The 16,657-nt window shown below is 49.3% G+C and overlaps 1 protein-coding gene and 1 pseudogene across 1 annotated transcript; both read left to right on the top strand.

Annotated features, from left to right (window-relative positions):
- Positions 1–9,751: 9,751 nt before the first annotated feature.
- LOC147980511 (uncharacterized) lies at positions 9,752–10,432 on the top strand. Its single transcript, XM_087516900.1, has 2 exons — positions 9,752–10,263; positions 10,357–10,432. The coding sequence occupies exons 1-2, from the start codon at positions 9,752–9,754 to the stop codon at positions 10,430–10,432; spliced, it is 588 nt and encodes a 195-aa protein (XP_087373026.1).
- A 1,382-nt stretch (positions 10,433–11,814) lies between these two features.
- LOC147980510 (uncharacterized) lies at positions 11,815–16,438 on the top strand (annotated as a pseudogene).
- The last annotated feature ends 219 nt before the right edge of the window (positions 16,439–16,657 follow it).

The raw sequence follows: 16,657 nt of genomic DNA, 5'->3' as shown, positions 1-16,657 counted from the left end.
CTCCACATACAGCCCATAGGGCCCTCCGGGGCAGGTGGACCCTCCCGGTAGACCCCCGGAACCCCTCCGATGGTCCCGGTACAATACCGGTAACCCCCGAATTATTCCGGTGACCGTATGATGACTTCCCATATATAAATCTTTACCTCCGGACCATTCCGAAACTCCTCGTGACGTCCGGGATCTCATCCGGGACTCCGAACAACATTCGGTAACCACGTATATCTATTCCCTATAACCCTAGCGTCATCGAACCTTAAGTGTGTAGACCCTACGGGTTCGGGAACCATGCAGACATGACCGAGACGTTCTCCTGTCAATAACCAACAGCGGGATCTGGATACCCATGTTGGTTCCTACATGTTCCACGATGATCTCATCGGATGAACCACGATGTCGAGGATTCGATCAATCCCGTATACAATTCCCTTTGTCTAGCGGTACGATACTTGCCCGAGATTCGATCGTCGGTATCCCGATACCTTGTTCAATCTCGTTACTGGCAAGTCTCTTTTACTCGTTCTGTAACACATCATCCCGTGATCAACTCCTTGATCACATTGTGCACATTATGATGATGTCCTACCGAGTGGGCCCAGAGATACCTCTCTGTCACACAGAGTGACAAATCCCAGTCTCGATTCATGCCAACCCAACAGACACTTTCGGAGATACCTGTAGTGTACCTTTATAGCCACCCAGTTACGTTGTGACGTTTGGCACACCCAAAGTATTCCTACGGTATCCGGGAGTTGCACAATCTCATGGTCTGAGGAAATGATACTTGACATTTAGAAAAGCTTTAGCATACGAACTACACGATCTTTGTGCTATGCTTAGGATTGGGTCTTGTCCATCAAATCATTCTCCTAATGATGTGTTCCCGTCATCAACGACATCCAATGTCCATGTTCAGGAAACTGTAACCATCTATTGATCAACGAGCTAGTCAACTAGAGGCTTACTAGGGACATGGTGTTGTCTATGTATCCACACATGTATCTGAGTTTCCTATCAATACAATTCTAGCATGGATAATAAACGATTATCATGAACAAGGAAATATAATAATCAATTTATTATTGCCTCTAGGGCATATTTCCAACAGTCTCCCACTTGCACTAGAGTCAATAATCTAGTTCACATCGCCATGTGATTAACACTCACAGGTCACTAAACTAGTTCACATCATCATGTGATTAAGACTCAATGAGTTCTGGGTTTGATCATGTTTTGCTTGTGAGAGAGGTTTTAGTCAACGGGTCTGCAACATTCAGATCCGTATGTACTTCGCAAATCTCTAGGTCATATTATAAATGCTGCTTCCACGCTCCACTTGGAGCTATTCCAAATGGTTGCTCCACTATACATATCCGGTTTGTTACTCAGAGTCATTCGGATAGGTGTTAAAGCTTGCATCGATGTAACCCTTTACACCAAACTCTTTATCACCTCCATAATCGAGAAACATGTCCTTATTACTCCAAGGACAATTTTTGACCGCTATCTAGTGATCCACTCCTGGATCACCTTTGTACCCTCTTGCCAGACATGTGGCAAGGCACACATCAGGTGCGGTACTTAGCATGGCATACCGTATAGAGCCTATGACAAAAGCATAGGGGATGACCTTCGTCCTTCCTCTTTCTTATGCCGTGGTCGAGCTTTAAGTCTTAACTTCATACCTTACAACTCAGACAAGAACTCCTTCTTTGGCTGATCCATCTTGAACACCTTCAAGATCATGTCAAGGTATGTGCTCATTTGAAAGTACCATTAAGCGTTTTTGATCTATCCTTATAGATCTTGATGCTTAATGTTCAAGTAGCTTAATCCAGGTTTTCCATTGAAAAACACCTTTCAAATGACCCTATATGCTTTCCAGAAATTCTACGTCATTTCTGATCCACAATATGTCAACAACATATACTCATCAGAAATTCTATAGTGCTCCCACTCACTTCTTTGGAAATACAAGTTTCTCATAAACTTTGTATACACCCAAAATATTTGATCATCTCATCAAAGCATACATTCCAACTCCGAGATGCTTACTCCAGTCCTTAGAAGGATTGCTGGAGCTTTGCATACTTATTAGCATCTTTCAGGATTGACAAAACCTTCCGGTTGTATCACATACAACCTTTCCTCAAGAAAATCGTCGAGGAAACAATGTTATGACATCCTATCTGCAAGATTTCATATATAATGCAGTAATCGCTAATATAATTCCAACAGACTCTTAGCATCGCTACGAGTGAGAAAGTCTCATCATAGTCAACTCCTTGAACTTGTCAGAAAAAATCTTAACGACAAGTCGAGCTTTCTTAATGGTGATACTTACCATCATTGTCCGTCTTCCTTTTAAAATCCATCTGTACTCAATAGCCTTACGACCATCGAGCCGTTCTGCCAAAGTCTACACTTTGTTTTCATACATGGATCCTCTCTCGGATTTTATGGCCTCGAGCCATTTATCTGAATCCGGGCCCACCATCGCTTCTCCATAGCTCGTAGGTTCATTATTGTCTAGCAACATAACTTCCAAGACAGGATTACGTACCACTCTGAAGTAGTACGCATCCTTGTCATCCCACGAGGTTTGTTAGTGACTTGATCTGAAGTTTCATGATCACTATCATAAGCTTCCACTTCAATTGGTGTAGGTGCCACAGGAATAACTTCCTGTGCCCTGCCACACACTAGTTGAAGAGACGGTTCAATAACCTCATCAAGTCTCCACCATCCTCCCACTCAATTCTTTCGAGAGAAACTTTTCCTCGAGAAAGGACCCGATTCTAGAAACAATCCCTTATTGCTTTCGGATCTGAGACAGGAGGTATACCCAACTGTTTTGGGTGTCCTATGAAGATGCATTCATCCGCTTTGGGTTCGAGCTTATCAGCCTGAAACTTTTTCACATAAGCGTCTCAGCCCCAAACTTTTAAGAAATGACAGCTTAGGTTTCTCTAAACCATAGTTCATACGGTGTCATCTCATCGGAATTACGTGGTGCCTTATTTAAAGTGAATGTGGTTGTCTCTAATGCCTAACCCATGAACTATCATGGTAATTCGATAAGAGACATCATGGTATGCATCATATCCAATAGGGTGCAATTATGATGTTCGGACACACCATCACACTATGGTGTTCCAGGCTGTATTAGTTGTGAAACAATTTCCACAATGTCTTAATTCTGTGCCAAACTCGTAATTCAGTTATTCATCTCTATGATCATATCATAGATATTTTATCCTCTTGTCACGACGATCTTTCAACTTCACCCTGAAATTACTGAACCTTTCAATAATTCAGACTCATGATTCATCAAGTAAATATACTCAACATCTACTCAAATCATCTGTGAAGTAAGAACATAACGATATCCACTACATGCCTCAGCACTCATTGGACTACACACATCAAAATGTATTACTTCCAACAAGTTGCTTTCTAGTTCCATTTTACTGAAAACGAGGCTTTCAGTCATCTTGCCCATGTGGTATGATTTGCATGTCTCAAGTGATTCAAAAATCAAGTGAGTCCAAACGCTCCATTTGCATGGAGTTTCTTCATGCATATACACCAATAGACATGGTTTGCATGTCTCAAACCTTTCAAAAACGAGTGAGCCCAAAGATCCATCAACATGGAGCTTATTCATGCGTTTTATACCGATAAGACTTACGTGGCAGTGCCACAAGTAGGTGGTACTATCATTACTATCTTTTGGCATGAACATGTGTATCACTACGATCAAGATTCAATAAACCATTCATTTTAGGTGCAAGACCATTGAAGGTATTATTCAAATAAACAGAGTAACCATTATTCTCCTCAAATGAATAACCATATTGCGATAGACATAATCCAATCATGTCTATGCTCAACGCAAACACCAATCTTGATGGTAGGGGGAGCATACGATATTTGATCAACCTTGGAAATACTTCCAACACATATCGTCATCTCACCTTTTAGCTAGTCTCCGTTTATTCCGTAGCTTTTGTTTCGAGTTACTAACACTTAGTAACCGAACCAGTATCTAATACCCTGGTGCTACTAGGAGTACAAGTAAAGTACACATTAACATAATGTATATCCAATATACTTCTGTCGACAGCCTTCTCATGTACCAAGTATCTAGGGTAATTCTGCTCCAGTGGTTGTTCCCCTTATTACAGAAGCACTTAGTCTCGGGTTTGGGTTCAACCTTGGGTTTCTTCACTAGAGCAGCAGCTGATTTGCCATTTCATGAAGCATCCCTTTTTGTCCTTGCCCTTCTTGAAACTAGTGGTTTCACCAACCATCAACAATTGATGCTCCTTCTTGATTTCTACTTTTGTGGTGTCAAACATCGCGAATATCTCAAGGATCATCATATATGTCCCTGATACATTATAGTTCATCACGAAGCTCTAGCAGCTTGGTGGTAATGACTTCGGAGAAACATCAATATCTTATCTGGAAGATCAACTCCCACTCGATTCAAATGATTGTTGTACTCAGACAATCTGAGCACAAGCTCAACAATTGAGCTTTTCTCCTTAGTTTGTAGGCTAAGAAAATCGTCGGAGGTCTTATACCTCTTGACGTGGGCACGAGCCTGAAATCCCAATTTCAGCCCTCGAAACATCTCATATGTTTCGCGATGTTTCAAAACGTCTTCGGTGCCTCAACTCTAAACCGTTTAACTGAACTATCACGTAGTTATCAAAATGTGTATGTCAGATGTTCGCAACATCAACAGACGACGTTCGAGGTTCAGCACACTGAGCGGTGCATTAAGGACATAAGCTTTCTACTGTCCGCATAATTGCTACTGTCAACTTTCAACTATATTTTTCTCTAGGAACATATCTAAACAGTAGAACTAAAGCACGAGCTACGACATAATTTGCGAAGATCTTTTGACTATGTTCAGGATAATTAAGTTCATCTTATGAACTCCCACTTAGATAGACATCCCTCTAGTCATCTAAGTGATTACATGATCCGAGTCAACTAGGCCGTGTCCGATCATCACGTGAGACGGACTAGTCAACATCGGTGAACATCTTCATGTTGATCGTATCTACCATACGACTCATGCTCGACCTTTCGGTCTCTTGTGTTCCGAGGCCATGTCTGTACATGCTAGGCTCGTCAAGTCAACCTAAGTGTTTCGCGTGTGTAAATCTGTCTTACACCCGTTGTATGTGAACGTTAGAATCTATCACACCCGATCATCACGTGGTGCTTCGAAACAACGAACTGTCGCAACGGTGCACAGTTAGGGGGAACACCTTCTTGAAATTATTATGAGGGATCATCTTATTTACTACCGTCGTTCTAAGTAAACAAGATGCAAAAATATGATAAACATCACATGCAATCAAATAATAGTGACATGATATGGCCAATATCATATAGCTCCTTTGATCTCCATCTTCGGGGCTCCATGATCATCGTTGTCACCGGCATGACACCATGATCTCCATCATCATGATCTCCATCATCGTGTCTTCTTGAAGTTGTCTCGTCATCTATTACTTCTACTACTATGGCTAACGCTTTAGCAATAAAGTAAAGTAATTACATGACGTTTAAGTTGACACGCAGGTCATACAATAAATAAAGACAACTCCTATGGTTCCTGCCGGTTGTCATACTCATCGACATGCAAGTCGTGATTCCTATTACAAGAACATGATCAATCTCATACATCACATATATCATTCATCACATCCTTTGGCCATATCACATCACATAGCATACCCTGCAAAAACAAGTTAGACGTCCTCTAATTGTTGTTTGCATGTTTTACGTGGCTGCTATGGGTTTCTAGCAAGAACGTTTCTTACCTACGCAAAAACCACAACGTGATATGCCAATTGCTATTTACCCTTCATAAGGACCCTTTTCATCGAATCCGATCCGACTAAAGTGGGAGAGACAGACACCCGCTAGCCACCTTATGCAACTAGTGCATGTTAGTCGGTGGAACCAGTCTCACGTAAGAGTACGTGTAAGGTCGGTCCGGGCCGCTTCATCCCACAATGCTGCCGAAACAAGATTGGACTAGTAACGGTAAGCATATTGAACAAAATCAACGCCCACAACTACTTTGTGTTCTACTCGTGCATAGAATCTACGCAATAGACCTAGCTCATGATGCCACTGTTGGGGAACGTAGCAGAAATTCAAAATTTTCCTACGTGTCACCAAGATTTATCTATGGAGAAACCAGCAACGAGGGGAAGGAGAGTGCATCTACATACCCTTGTAGATCGCTATGAGGAAGCGTTCAAGAGAACGGGGTTGAAGGAGTCATACTCGTCGTGATCCAAATCACCGGAGATCCTAGTACCGAACGGACGGCACCTCCGTGTTCAACACACGTACAGCCCGGTGACGTCTCCTACGCCTTGATCCAGCAAGGTGTGAAGGAGAGGTTGGGAAAGACTCCATCCAGCAGCAGCACGACGACATGGTGGTGAAGGAGGAGCGTGGCAATCCTGCAGGGCTTCGCCAAGCACCACGGGAGAAGAGGAGGACTTGGGAGAGGGGAAGGGCTGCGCCAAGACTTGGGTGCGGCTGCCCTCCCACCCCCCGCATATATATAGGGTCAAGGGAGAGGGGGCCGGCCCCCTCAGATCTAATCTGAGGAGGGGGCGGCGGCCAAGGGGGGTTGCCTTGCCCCCCAAGGCAAGGGAGGCGCCCCCCTTTAGGGTTCCCCCAAACCCTAGGCGCATGGGCCCTAAGGGGGGAGGCGCCCAGCCCACTAAGGGGCTGGTCCCTCTCCACATACAGCCCATAGGGCCCTCCGAGGCAGGTGGACCCTCCCGGTAGACCCCCGGAACCCCTCCGGTGGTCCCGGTACAATACCGGTAACCCCCGAATTATTCCGGTGACCGTATGATGACTTCCCATATATAAATCTTTACCTCCAGACCATTCCGGAACTCCTCGTGACGTCCGGGATCTCATCTGGGACTCCGAACAACATTCGGTAACCACGTATATCTATTCCCTATAACCCTAGCGTCATCGAACCTTAAGTGTGTAGACCCTACGGGTTCGGGAACCATGCAGACATGACCGAGACGTTCTCCTGTCAATAACCAACAGCGGGATATGGATACCCATGTTGGTTCCTACATGTTCCACGATGATCTCATCGGATGAACCACGATGTCGAGGATTCGATCAATCCCGTATACAATTCCCTTTGTCTAGCGGTACGATACTTGCCCGAGATTCGATCGTCGGTATCCCGATACCTTGTTCAATCTCGTTACTGGCAAGTCTCTTTTACTCGTTCCGTAACACATCATCCCGTGATCAACTCCTTGATCACATTGTGCACATTATGATGATGTCCTACCGAGTGGGCCCAGAGATACCTCTCCGTCACACGGAGTGACAGATCCCAGTCTCGATTCGTGCCAACCCAACGGACACTTTCGGAGATACCTGTAGTGTACCTTTATAGACACCCAGTTACGTTGTGACGTTTGGCACACCCAAAGTATTCCTACGGTATCCGGGAGTTGCACAATCTCATGGTCTGAGGAAATGATACTTGACATTTAGAAAAGCTTTAGCATACGAACTACACGATCTTTGTGCTATGTTTAGGATTGGGTCTTGTCCATCACATCATTCTCCTAATGATGTGATCCCGTCATCAACAACATCCAATGTCCATGGTCAGGAAACCGTAACCATCTATTGATCAACGAGCTAGTCAACTAGAGGCTTACTAGGGACATGGTGTTGTCTATGTATCCACACATGTATCTGAGTTTCCTATCAATACAATTCTAGCATGGATAATAAACGATTATCATGAACAAGGAAATATAATAATCAATTTATTATTGCCTCTAGGGCATATTTCCAACAGTTACCAACCGGTACTAATGTCCTACGCGCCCACGGAGCTGGCTCGTGCCAAGTGTTTGCCCTTTAGCACCAGTTCATGCTGAACCGGTACTAAAGGGGGGGGGGCTTTAGTGCCTACAATTTAGTGCCTGTTACCGAACCGGCACTAAAGCCCCTTACGAACCGGTGCTATTGCCCGGTTCTGCACTAGTGGTGCTGTGGTTGCTGCCACGTTGAACTTCCAGGTTGGTCAGGACGGGGTGGCCTGGTTGTCGGCTGATGTGCTAGACGTGGACGTGGTTGATGTCGGTGCATGTAGTGATGCGGCTGCTGCTGCTGGTGCTGAACAACGTCGGTTCTCTGGGTGCACGTGATAGCCTCGTACACAGTCTGTATCTTGTTCTGAATTCGTTCCAGAGTAGGAGCCAACGGTAGTCCGAGCAAAAGTGACACATCCTCCAGAGTAGGAGTCATCTCTCCCCATCGGAAGTGAAACGTGTGGGTCTCTGGCCTCCAACGGTCCACTAAGCAACTCAACAAGGACCCATCGATGGAGATGCGTTTCTCACCGGGGATAGACTCACCCAGACGCGCAAAAAGTAAAAGGCCGACCCATTTCAACCTTCATCAGAGAACATTTCAGTTAGTGTCTCCCATTAATATGCATGTTAGTGTGCAAATTAATAAAGCACGTACCGCTGAAGCCATCCTGGGTGTATCATCCAGTTTTCCTTAGGAGTGCGAGTGACCAGAGGCTCAAGCTTGCGCTCATACCATATCGCACCACGATGACCCCTATCAATGTCCCCATTCAGCAACCACATTCCCGACATTCCTGCACATAAAAAATCAGAACATAGTGCCACATTTAATAAAAATTCAGAACATAGCGCCACACTAAATACAAATTCATAACATAGTGTCACACTTAATAAAAATTCAGAACATGGTGCCACACTTAATACAAATTCAAAACATAGTGCCACACTTAATAAAAATTCAGAACATAGTGCCACACTTCATACAAATTTAGAACATAGTGCCACACTTAATACAAATTCAGAACATAGTGTCACACTTAATACAAATTCAGAACATAGTGCCACACTTAATACAAATTCAGAACATAGTGCCACACCTAATACAAATTCAGAACATACTACTGCTAGCTTAGCTTCTTCCTCTCGCCCTTACTCCTCTACTGCCTCTACCTCCTCTTCTTCCCCAGTTGCCTCGTCCACGCCCAGTGACGAAAGTGGGACAATTAGTGTCCCTATGGCCAAATTCATTGCATAGAATGCATTGCCTAGTCGGACCTCCTGCTTCAGATTCATCCATATCATTCTGGATGCGCTGACACTGCCGTCTGCCTCTACTTGTATGCATATGCTCTGGGTTTGGAATGTAACACCTTTCAGCGGGGTTGACGCTGTTGAAATTACCCATTGATCGAAAACCCATCAGCTCACCTGTCCAGGTATTGAGGACAGACTCTTTCAGAAAAAATGGAGACACAAACGATATTGCGTCCATTCCAAGATGCCCGCAAGCAGCAAGTACATGTGAGCAAGGTAGGTGAAGCAATTTCGGTTTGTTGCATGTGCACTCACACGTTGGCCAGGCTTCATTACCAATTTTCACCTCATGCGTCCTCAAGTCATTTGCACATCCGAATTTGTTGTTGGCTAAGCGGACCTCAAACCTTCTTTCTTGATTACCGATGGCGACTACAGTGTGTGATCTAGCTTTTTGCATCTTGTTGTCCATGTACTTCGTGACTCTTTCATAGTACCGTGTATTCGGGTTGTTGAAGATATGCTGCTCTGCTTTTTGACGTCTATCTCTGAAATACTTGACGGTGCCATAGAAAATACCCTCAACGATGGCTGTAAGTGGCAATGCCTGGTTTCCTCTGAGGACAAAGTTGTATGTTTCTGCGAGGTTCGTTGTCATGACATCGTACCTTGCTCCATGTGTGTCATGTAGCAAAGACCACCTCTCCATAGGCTCATGCTCTATCCACTGCTCGAAGGTTTTAATCGACCTCCCAAGCCTTCTCCTAGTACCAGGTGGGTCAAAGCCTGGTAGGTCACATAGCCCAACAGGCTCCTCCTCCACGGCCGCTGTTCCTGTTGCCAACTATGCAGCTACTGCTTCAACATGTGCCCTCACCGCTGCATCTCTTGCAGCTTTCCTGTCCCTCACGTGTCTCTGCGTGCACACATTAAGTCTGTCGCGTATCAAATTGTACTTCCATAACTGGTTCTGCTTGCAGAGTTTTTTGAACAGATTCATCAGGTTCTTATTTCTAAACTGCGAGAATAAATTAGCCCCAAGATGGTGCATGCACCAACGGCTCTGCAAGTCCTTCCATGGAACTTGTTCCTCAGGGCCTGGGTTTGTCAGTGTCCTTATCGCACTGAGTATACCTGCATGCGTGTCATGAAGGATGCACACATTGGGCTTCTCCTTCACAACTGATATTTTCAACTGCCTGAAGAACCATGTCCAACTTTCAATGTTCTTACTCTCCACAAAAGCAAATGCGAGTGGGACGACTTGATTTTGGCCGTCTTGACCTATGGCTGTCAGGATCTGACCCTTGTACTTGCCTGTGAGAAAAGTACCGTCAACACATATCACTGGTCAGCAATGCCTGAAAGCTTCGATGCATACACCGAAAGAGAAGAAGAGACGATGCAGCACCCTCACAGTTGAGAACTCTGGCATGAACATGTCTTGGATATCGATATAGGTGTCTGGATTCCGCTGCTGCAGGGTGTGGAGGAGCTGGACAACAGAGTCATATGCATCAAAATAAGAACCAAATCTCCTCTCAAGTGCCGCATGCTTAGCCCTCCAAGCCTTGCCATAAGAAATTCTGTACTTGAACCTGGCGAAGACTTTTGTCTGGACTGCCTTCACTTCCATAGCTTTTCCCTGCACTATCTCATCGTAAAACAACCGAGCAATAAGCGTCGATGAAAGGTTGGCATGATCCTGAGGGATGCAGGGAATAAGACAACTGTGATTAACTAAGTCACTTATCACCCAACTTGTGCCATACTTAGGGAGAAAGCCGTGCACCCTGGCGGGACAATCTGCGTTCTTGCATACCATTGTCAGGAATTTCTGACTGGACACCTGAGCTGTGAAAACCCTTTGCATGGACATTGCCCAGTTAATTATTGCATCTTTCAGGGCTTGCTTGTTCGGATACATAGCACCAATCACAATATTGTTCTGGTGATATTGCCAGGCTGAATCATGTCCATCATTCATGGTCATTGCATATGAGAAGTCATGATTCCACGATGCAGGATTCGGGACCTCCTCTACATTTTCTTCTTCATCTGACTCATCAGAATCATCAGCATGACCCCTTTCAACATCGATGTCTTCTTCTTCCATCTGGTCCTGCATGTGCCCATCTACCTCGTCAGCGTCCACCTCGCCATTGCAATCACCATCGGCATTTCCTCCTACCTGACTACTCTGCCCTGGTTCATAACCATAAGCATTTCCTCCTTCTACCTGACTGCTCTGTCCTTATTCGTAACCATCATCTCCAGCATTTGACATAGATAACTGCCTCCCTACACTGCTATGACCAGGATCGTAGCCACCCTCGCCTTCATGTGCAGTGACCTCCTTCACGACGGAAGCACTAAAGCAACAAGATTGCATCCCCTTCGTTCACAACCTTGTAACCACCGCACCCATTCGGAGTCTCGCTCTATCGGCCTCAAATAAAAGTAAATTATTAAACTTGACCGTGTCCAAAATGCATGAACACCTACGGTGTGTGTTTCAGTATCAAGACCTAAACTTGCCACAATCCATTCTTTCAACTGACTGACATACCATGTTTGAGGTGCGCTCATTGCCACAATCCATTCTTTCAACTGACTGACTGACCGCGGTAAGCCGACAGGGGCTCGCCCCATGACCGCCGCGCCGACAGCTCCCTCTCCCCCCTCGCGACGTGGCCTGCCCAATTCGTGCGCGACACGTCGTAGGCTGGCCAACTGTCGGCATGCTCCTCGCCGAGTGCATCCAGTCGGCCTGCTGTGGGCTGACTAGGCCCAGTCGGTCCACAGCGGGCCGACGGTGTATTATTTCTGAAATTCTTTTTTAAGCGTAATATTTGTGCAAATTAATCAAAAAATGTATTATTTTAAAAAAAATAGCCCACCTGACCGGGTCTGCTACTGGGCTAAACGGCCAGCCCATCTCTCTCGCTCAACGTGCGCCTGCACGTCCTGCATGCTAGGCATGCCGATCCAACCTCTCACCCCACCTCTCTGTACTCTACTGATGTACCCTATATAAGCCCATTGAGGCCATGTAATACAATGTGTGAGAGTAATACAGTCCAACTTGGTATCAGACGCATCTCCCGATCCACCTCTCTCGCTTCCGCCATGAACCGCCTTCTCCGTCGCTATCTCTCCGCCGACTTCGACTCGCCGGCGGCACCTGCGCGACCCTTCGCCGCGGTTCCCCTGACCGCCGCGTCCCCCGCGGCCGTCCACGCTCCCGCCGCGGCTACCCCAGCTCCGACCGCAGCCATCCCCAATCCCGCCGCGGTCCCCGCGGCCCGTCCAACCCGGCTCGCGCCGGACGTTGTCCGTGGGAAGGAGCCCGTCCCCGAGGCCACTCCCTCTTCCTCGACCACTGCAGGTCACGGGCTCCACCTCGCCGCGGCCCCGGCGCCACCCACGGCCCCTCCCGTGGGCTCTCTTCACCTCGCGGGCAGCGTCCCCATCTCCCACGGCGCCATGATCCCGCGCCTCTCCACGCCCGACGCCGGCTCTTCCTTCGCTCCCGCCGGCCTGCCATCTTCGATCGCGCATCACTTCCAGTCCAAACTGGACTTAGAGTCTGGTAACTACACAAAGTGGCGTCATCTCTTTTATGTCATCTGCTGCGAACACCACGTGCAGCATCATCTCGACGAGGCCCCGTCCCACTGCATGAGAGCGCCGTCTGGCGCAATAATGACCTAACCATAGTCCTGTGGTTCTATGGGGTCGTCGCCGACGAGCTGATGGACGTCGCCGCTTCCCCGGCGAGCACCGCCTTCAACATCTGGTCCCAGCTGCACCTGATCTTCCGCGACAACCAAGCAGGTCGCGCCGTGATCCTCAGCGCCGAGTTCTGCAACTTGGTGCAGGGGGATCTCTCCGTCACCGAGTACTGTCGGCGCCTCCGGACCCTCGCCACCGAGCTCTCCAAGGTCGGCGAGCGCGTCACCGACCAGACCCTGACCCTGCAGCTGATCCGTGGGCTGAACCGCAAGTTCCATGTCATGGCGACTCTCCTCCCGATGCAGTCGCCCTTCCCCATGTTCGCGCGGGCGCGCTCACGTCTCCTCATGGAAGAAATCTCGGCCAACGAATGCGCTCGCCTCGAGGGGCGCCCCGAGGTCACCGCCACGACGCTCACCATCGGCACCGCCGGGGCCGGCTCCCCCGCCGATCGCCCCGGACCTGGCTTCTCCATCGACCGGGCTTCGCACGACAAGGGCAAGGCCACGGCATCCTTCGGCACCGACACCAACGCGCGCGGACGTGGGTGCGGCCGCGGTCATGGACGCGGCTCCCCTACCGCGGGCAGCTCCTCGACCGGGCACGGCATCGTCCCTCCCGCTACTGGCTCGCCGCTCTCTGGGTTCTTCGCACCCTACGGCACGCTCCTGCCCGGGCCGCCTCCGCCTCGTCCAGCCTGGGCCGCGCCCAATGCCACGGGGGTTCTGGGGCCACGCCCTCCGCCTCCTCATCAGGCGTACCCGATGGCCACCACGCCGCCGGCCGGCGACCCCTCATGGGAGCAGTACCACCAGCTCTACGCCGCGCTTCAGAACCTGTCCATGCAGCACCATGGCGGCGGCGGCCAGGAGTGGTCCTTGGACACCGGGGCCTCTTCCCACGTGACTGGTATGACGTCCACTCTCTCCAAGTTTTCTTCCCCATTGTTGCATCATTCTTCTGGGATAGTTGTTGGCGACGGATCCCGTTTACCTATTACTGCTGTTGGCTCCACCTTCGTTTCATCTTTCTCACTTAACGACGTCTTAGTATCACCTACTATCATCAAGAATCTAATTTCCGTACGTCGTTTCACCATTGATAACCATTGCAGTATAGAATTTGACCCGTTCGGTTTTTCCGTGAAGGACCTAGCCACCAGCAAGACCATCATGAGATCCAATAGTCACAGGGACTTGTATCCTTTCTTCACCAACACCGGCGTCCAAGCTCTCCTCACCGTCGTTGGCGGTGACGTGTGGCACCAGCGATTGGGGCATCCTAGTAATAAGACTGTTTCCATTTTATCCCGCACTTTCCTTCCAACATGTAATAATGGTGTGTCTAAAACTTCTGTTTGTACGGCATGCCAATTAGGCAAGCAGCCACGACTGCCTTTTCCCAATTCCACTTCTACTACTAGTGCGCCATTTCAAGTCATACATTGTGATCTGTGGACTTCCCCCACTTGTAGTTTTTCTAGTTTTCAATATTATTTAGTGATACTTGATGACTACTCTCACTACTCTTGGACTTTCCCCTTGCGCCACAAGTCTGACACCGTTGATGTTATTTACCGCTTTCACGCTTACGTACTTACTCAGTTCCACGTTGCCATCCAGTGTATGCAGTGTGATAACAGAGGAGAATTCCTCGCCACCTCCCTTCGTGACCTTTTCTCTCGGTATGGCGCCTCTCTTCGCCTCTCCTGCCCCCACACCTCGCCCCAAAACAGTAAGGCCGAGCGCCTTATCCGCACTACAAACGACATCCTACGAGTGCTCCTCATCCATGCCAACCTCCCGCCACTATTTTGGGTAGAATCTCTTCACACCGCCACATATATACTCAACCGCCGCCCATGCTCATCCATCGCCTCCGAGACACCTTTTTTCGCCTTCTAGGCAAACACCCCACTTATGACCATATGTGCGTGTTCGGCTGCCTCTGCTTCCCAAACACCATTGCCACCAGCCCGCACAAACTCTCCCCGCGCTCCACTTGCTGCGTCTTCCTCGGCTACCCCTTAGAGCACAAGGGCTATCGGTGCTTAGACCTCACTACCCGCAAGGTCATCATCTCTCGTCACGTCACATTCGACGAAACAGTTTTTCCCTACTCATCTGGCGACACGCCACCACAACGCACTCGTACGGCCACAGAAAATCCGGGCCTCGGGATCCCCCCCCGAACTCTGTGTACCTACCTCGTACCTGCCTCGTTAGGTCCCCACCTCGGTCTCTCCGCCCCCCGCCATGCAGCACCCACCGCCCTCCCTACGCGCGATCCCAACCACCAATCCCACTCACTCGGCGCAACCAGCCAATCCGTGGCCCCCCTGGATCACCCGTGTCCTCCACTCCCACCCAATCCGTGTGCGCGCGGAGCTGCTCGCCAGCCGCCGCGACCCCACCACACCCATCCCCCGCTCGTGACCCTGCATGCACGCCCGCACCCTGCGCCTCACCCACGTCCCTCGGGATCACCCCGCCATGCAGTCCCCATGCACGCCCTTCCTCCTCGGGCCGTCGCCGTAGTACCCCCTGCCAACCTCCACGGCATGCGTACCCGTGCTAAATCCGGATTCACACAACCCAAAGCTCTCACCACTTCCTCTCCTGCTCCTGTGTCCTCCGCTATCAGCCACATCCCTTCATCTTACCGTGTTGCCCTCAAAGATCCCAACTGGGCCAACGCTATGCGAGAAGAATATGATGCACTGATGCGGAATAACACTTGGAGTTTAGTGTCACGTCCTGCAGGTACCAACGTCGTCACAGGGAAGTGGATATTCCGGCACAAGTACAACTCCGACGGCTCCCTCGCTCGCAGCGCGGTGGGTCTTGCGCGGCTTCACACAACAGGACGGCGTCGACTACAATGAGACATTCAGCCCTGTCGTCAAGCCGGCGACCATCCGCACCGTGCTCATTCTTACGGTGGGGCGCGGGTGGCCTATTCATCAACTCGACGTCAAGAACACCTTTCTTCACGGCCACCTCGCCGAGACCGTCTACAGCGCTCAGCCTTCCGGCTTCGTCGACTCTTCCTCGCCCTCGCATGTGTGCCGGCTGAACCGCTCTCTCTACGGCCTCAAGCAGGCCCCGCGGGCGTGGTTCACCCGCTTCACCACGCACCTATGTACCCTCGGCTTCGTCACGTCGAAGGCGGACTCTTCACCGTTCGTCCTCCGCCGTGGTGAGCAGCTCGCCTACCTGCTGCTATACGTGGATGACATCATCCTCACCGCCAGCTCGGGTGTTGTTCTCCACTCCGTGATCCAGGCGCTCCATCGAGAGTTCACGATGACAGACCTCGGCGCGCTTCATCACTTCCTCGGGATCAACGTCACCACCACGGCTCGCGGTTTCTTCCTCTCTCAGGAACAGTACGCCTTGGAGATCCTCGATCGCGCCGGGATGCTCAATTGTAAGCCGCTCACCACGCCAGTCGACACACTCGCCAAGCTCTCCACCGAAGATGGGCTGCTCTTCCACGACCCATCTCTCTACCGCAACTTGGTCGATGCTCTCCAGTAGCTGACGTTGACGCGCCCGGACCTCTCCTACGCAGTACAACAGTGTTGTTTGTTTATGCATGCACCGCGGGATTGTCACTACCAGCTTGTCAAAAGGATTCTCTGGTACGTTCGCGGGATGACACAACTCGGTCTTCAGATCCACCGTGACGCCTCCACCGAGCTCACTGCCTACTCCGACACCGACTGGGCCAGCTGCCCCGACACACGGAAGTCCACC

This window comes from Triticum urartu, chromosome 3A (assembly GCF_056163025.1).
Source record: "Triticum urartu cultivar PI428250 chromosome 3A, HENAU_Tu73, whole genome shotgun sequence".
NCBI lineage: Eukaryota > Viridiplantae > Streptophyta > Magnoliopsida > Poales > Poaceae > Triticum > Triticum urartu.
The sequence above is the reverse complement of the archived record's forward strand: the minus strand, read 5'-3'. Positions and strand labels throughout refer to the sequence as shown.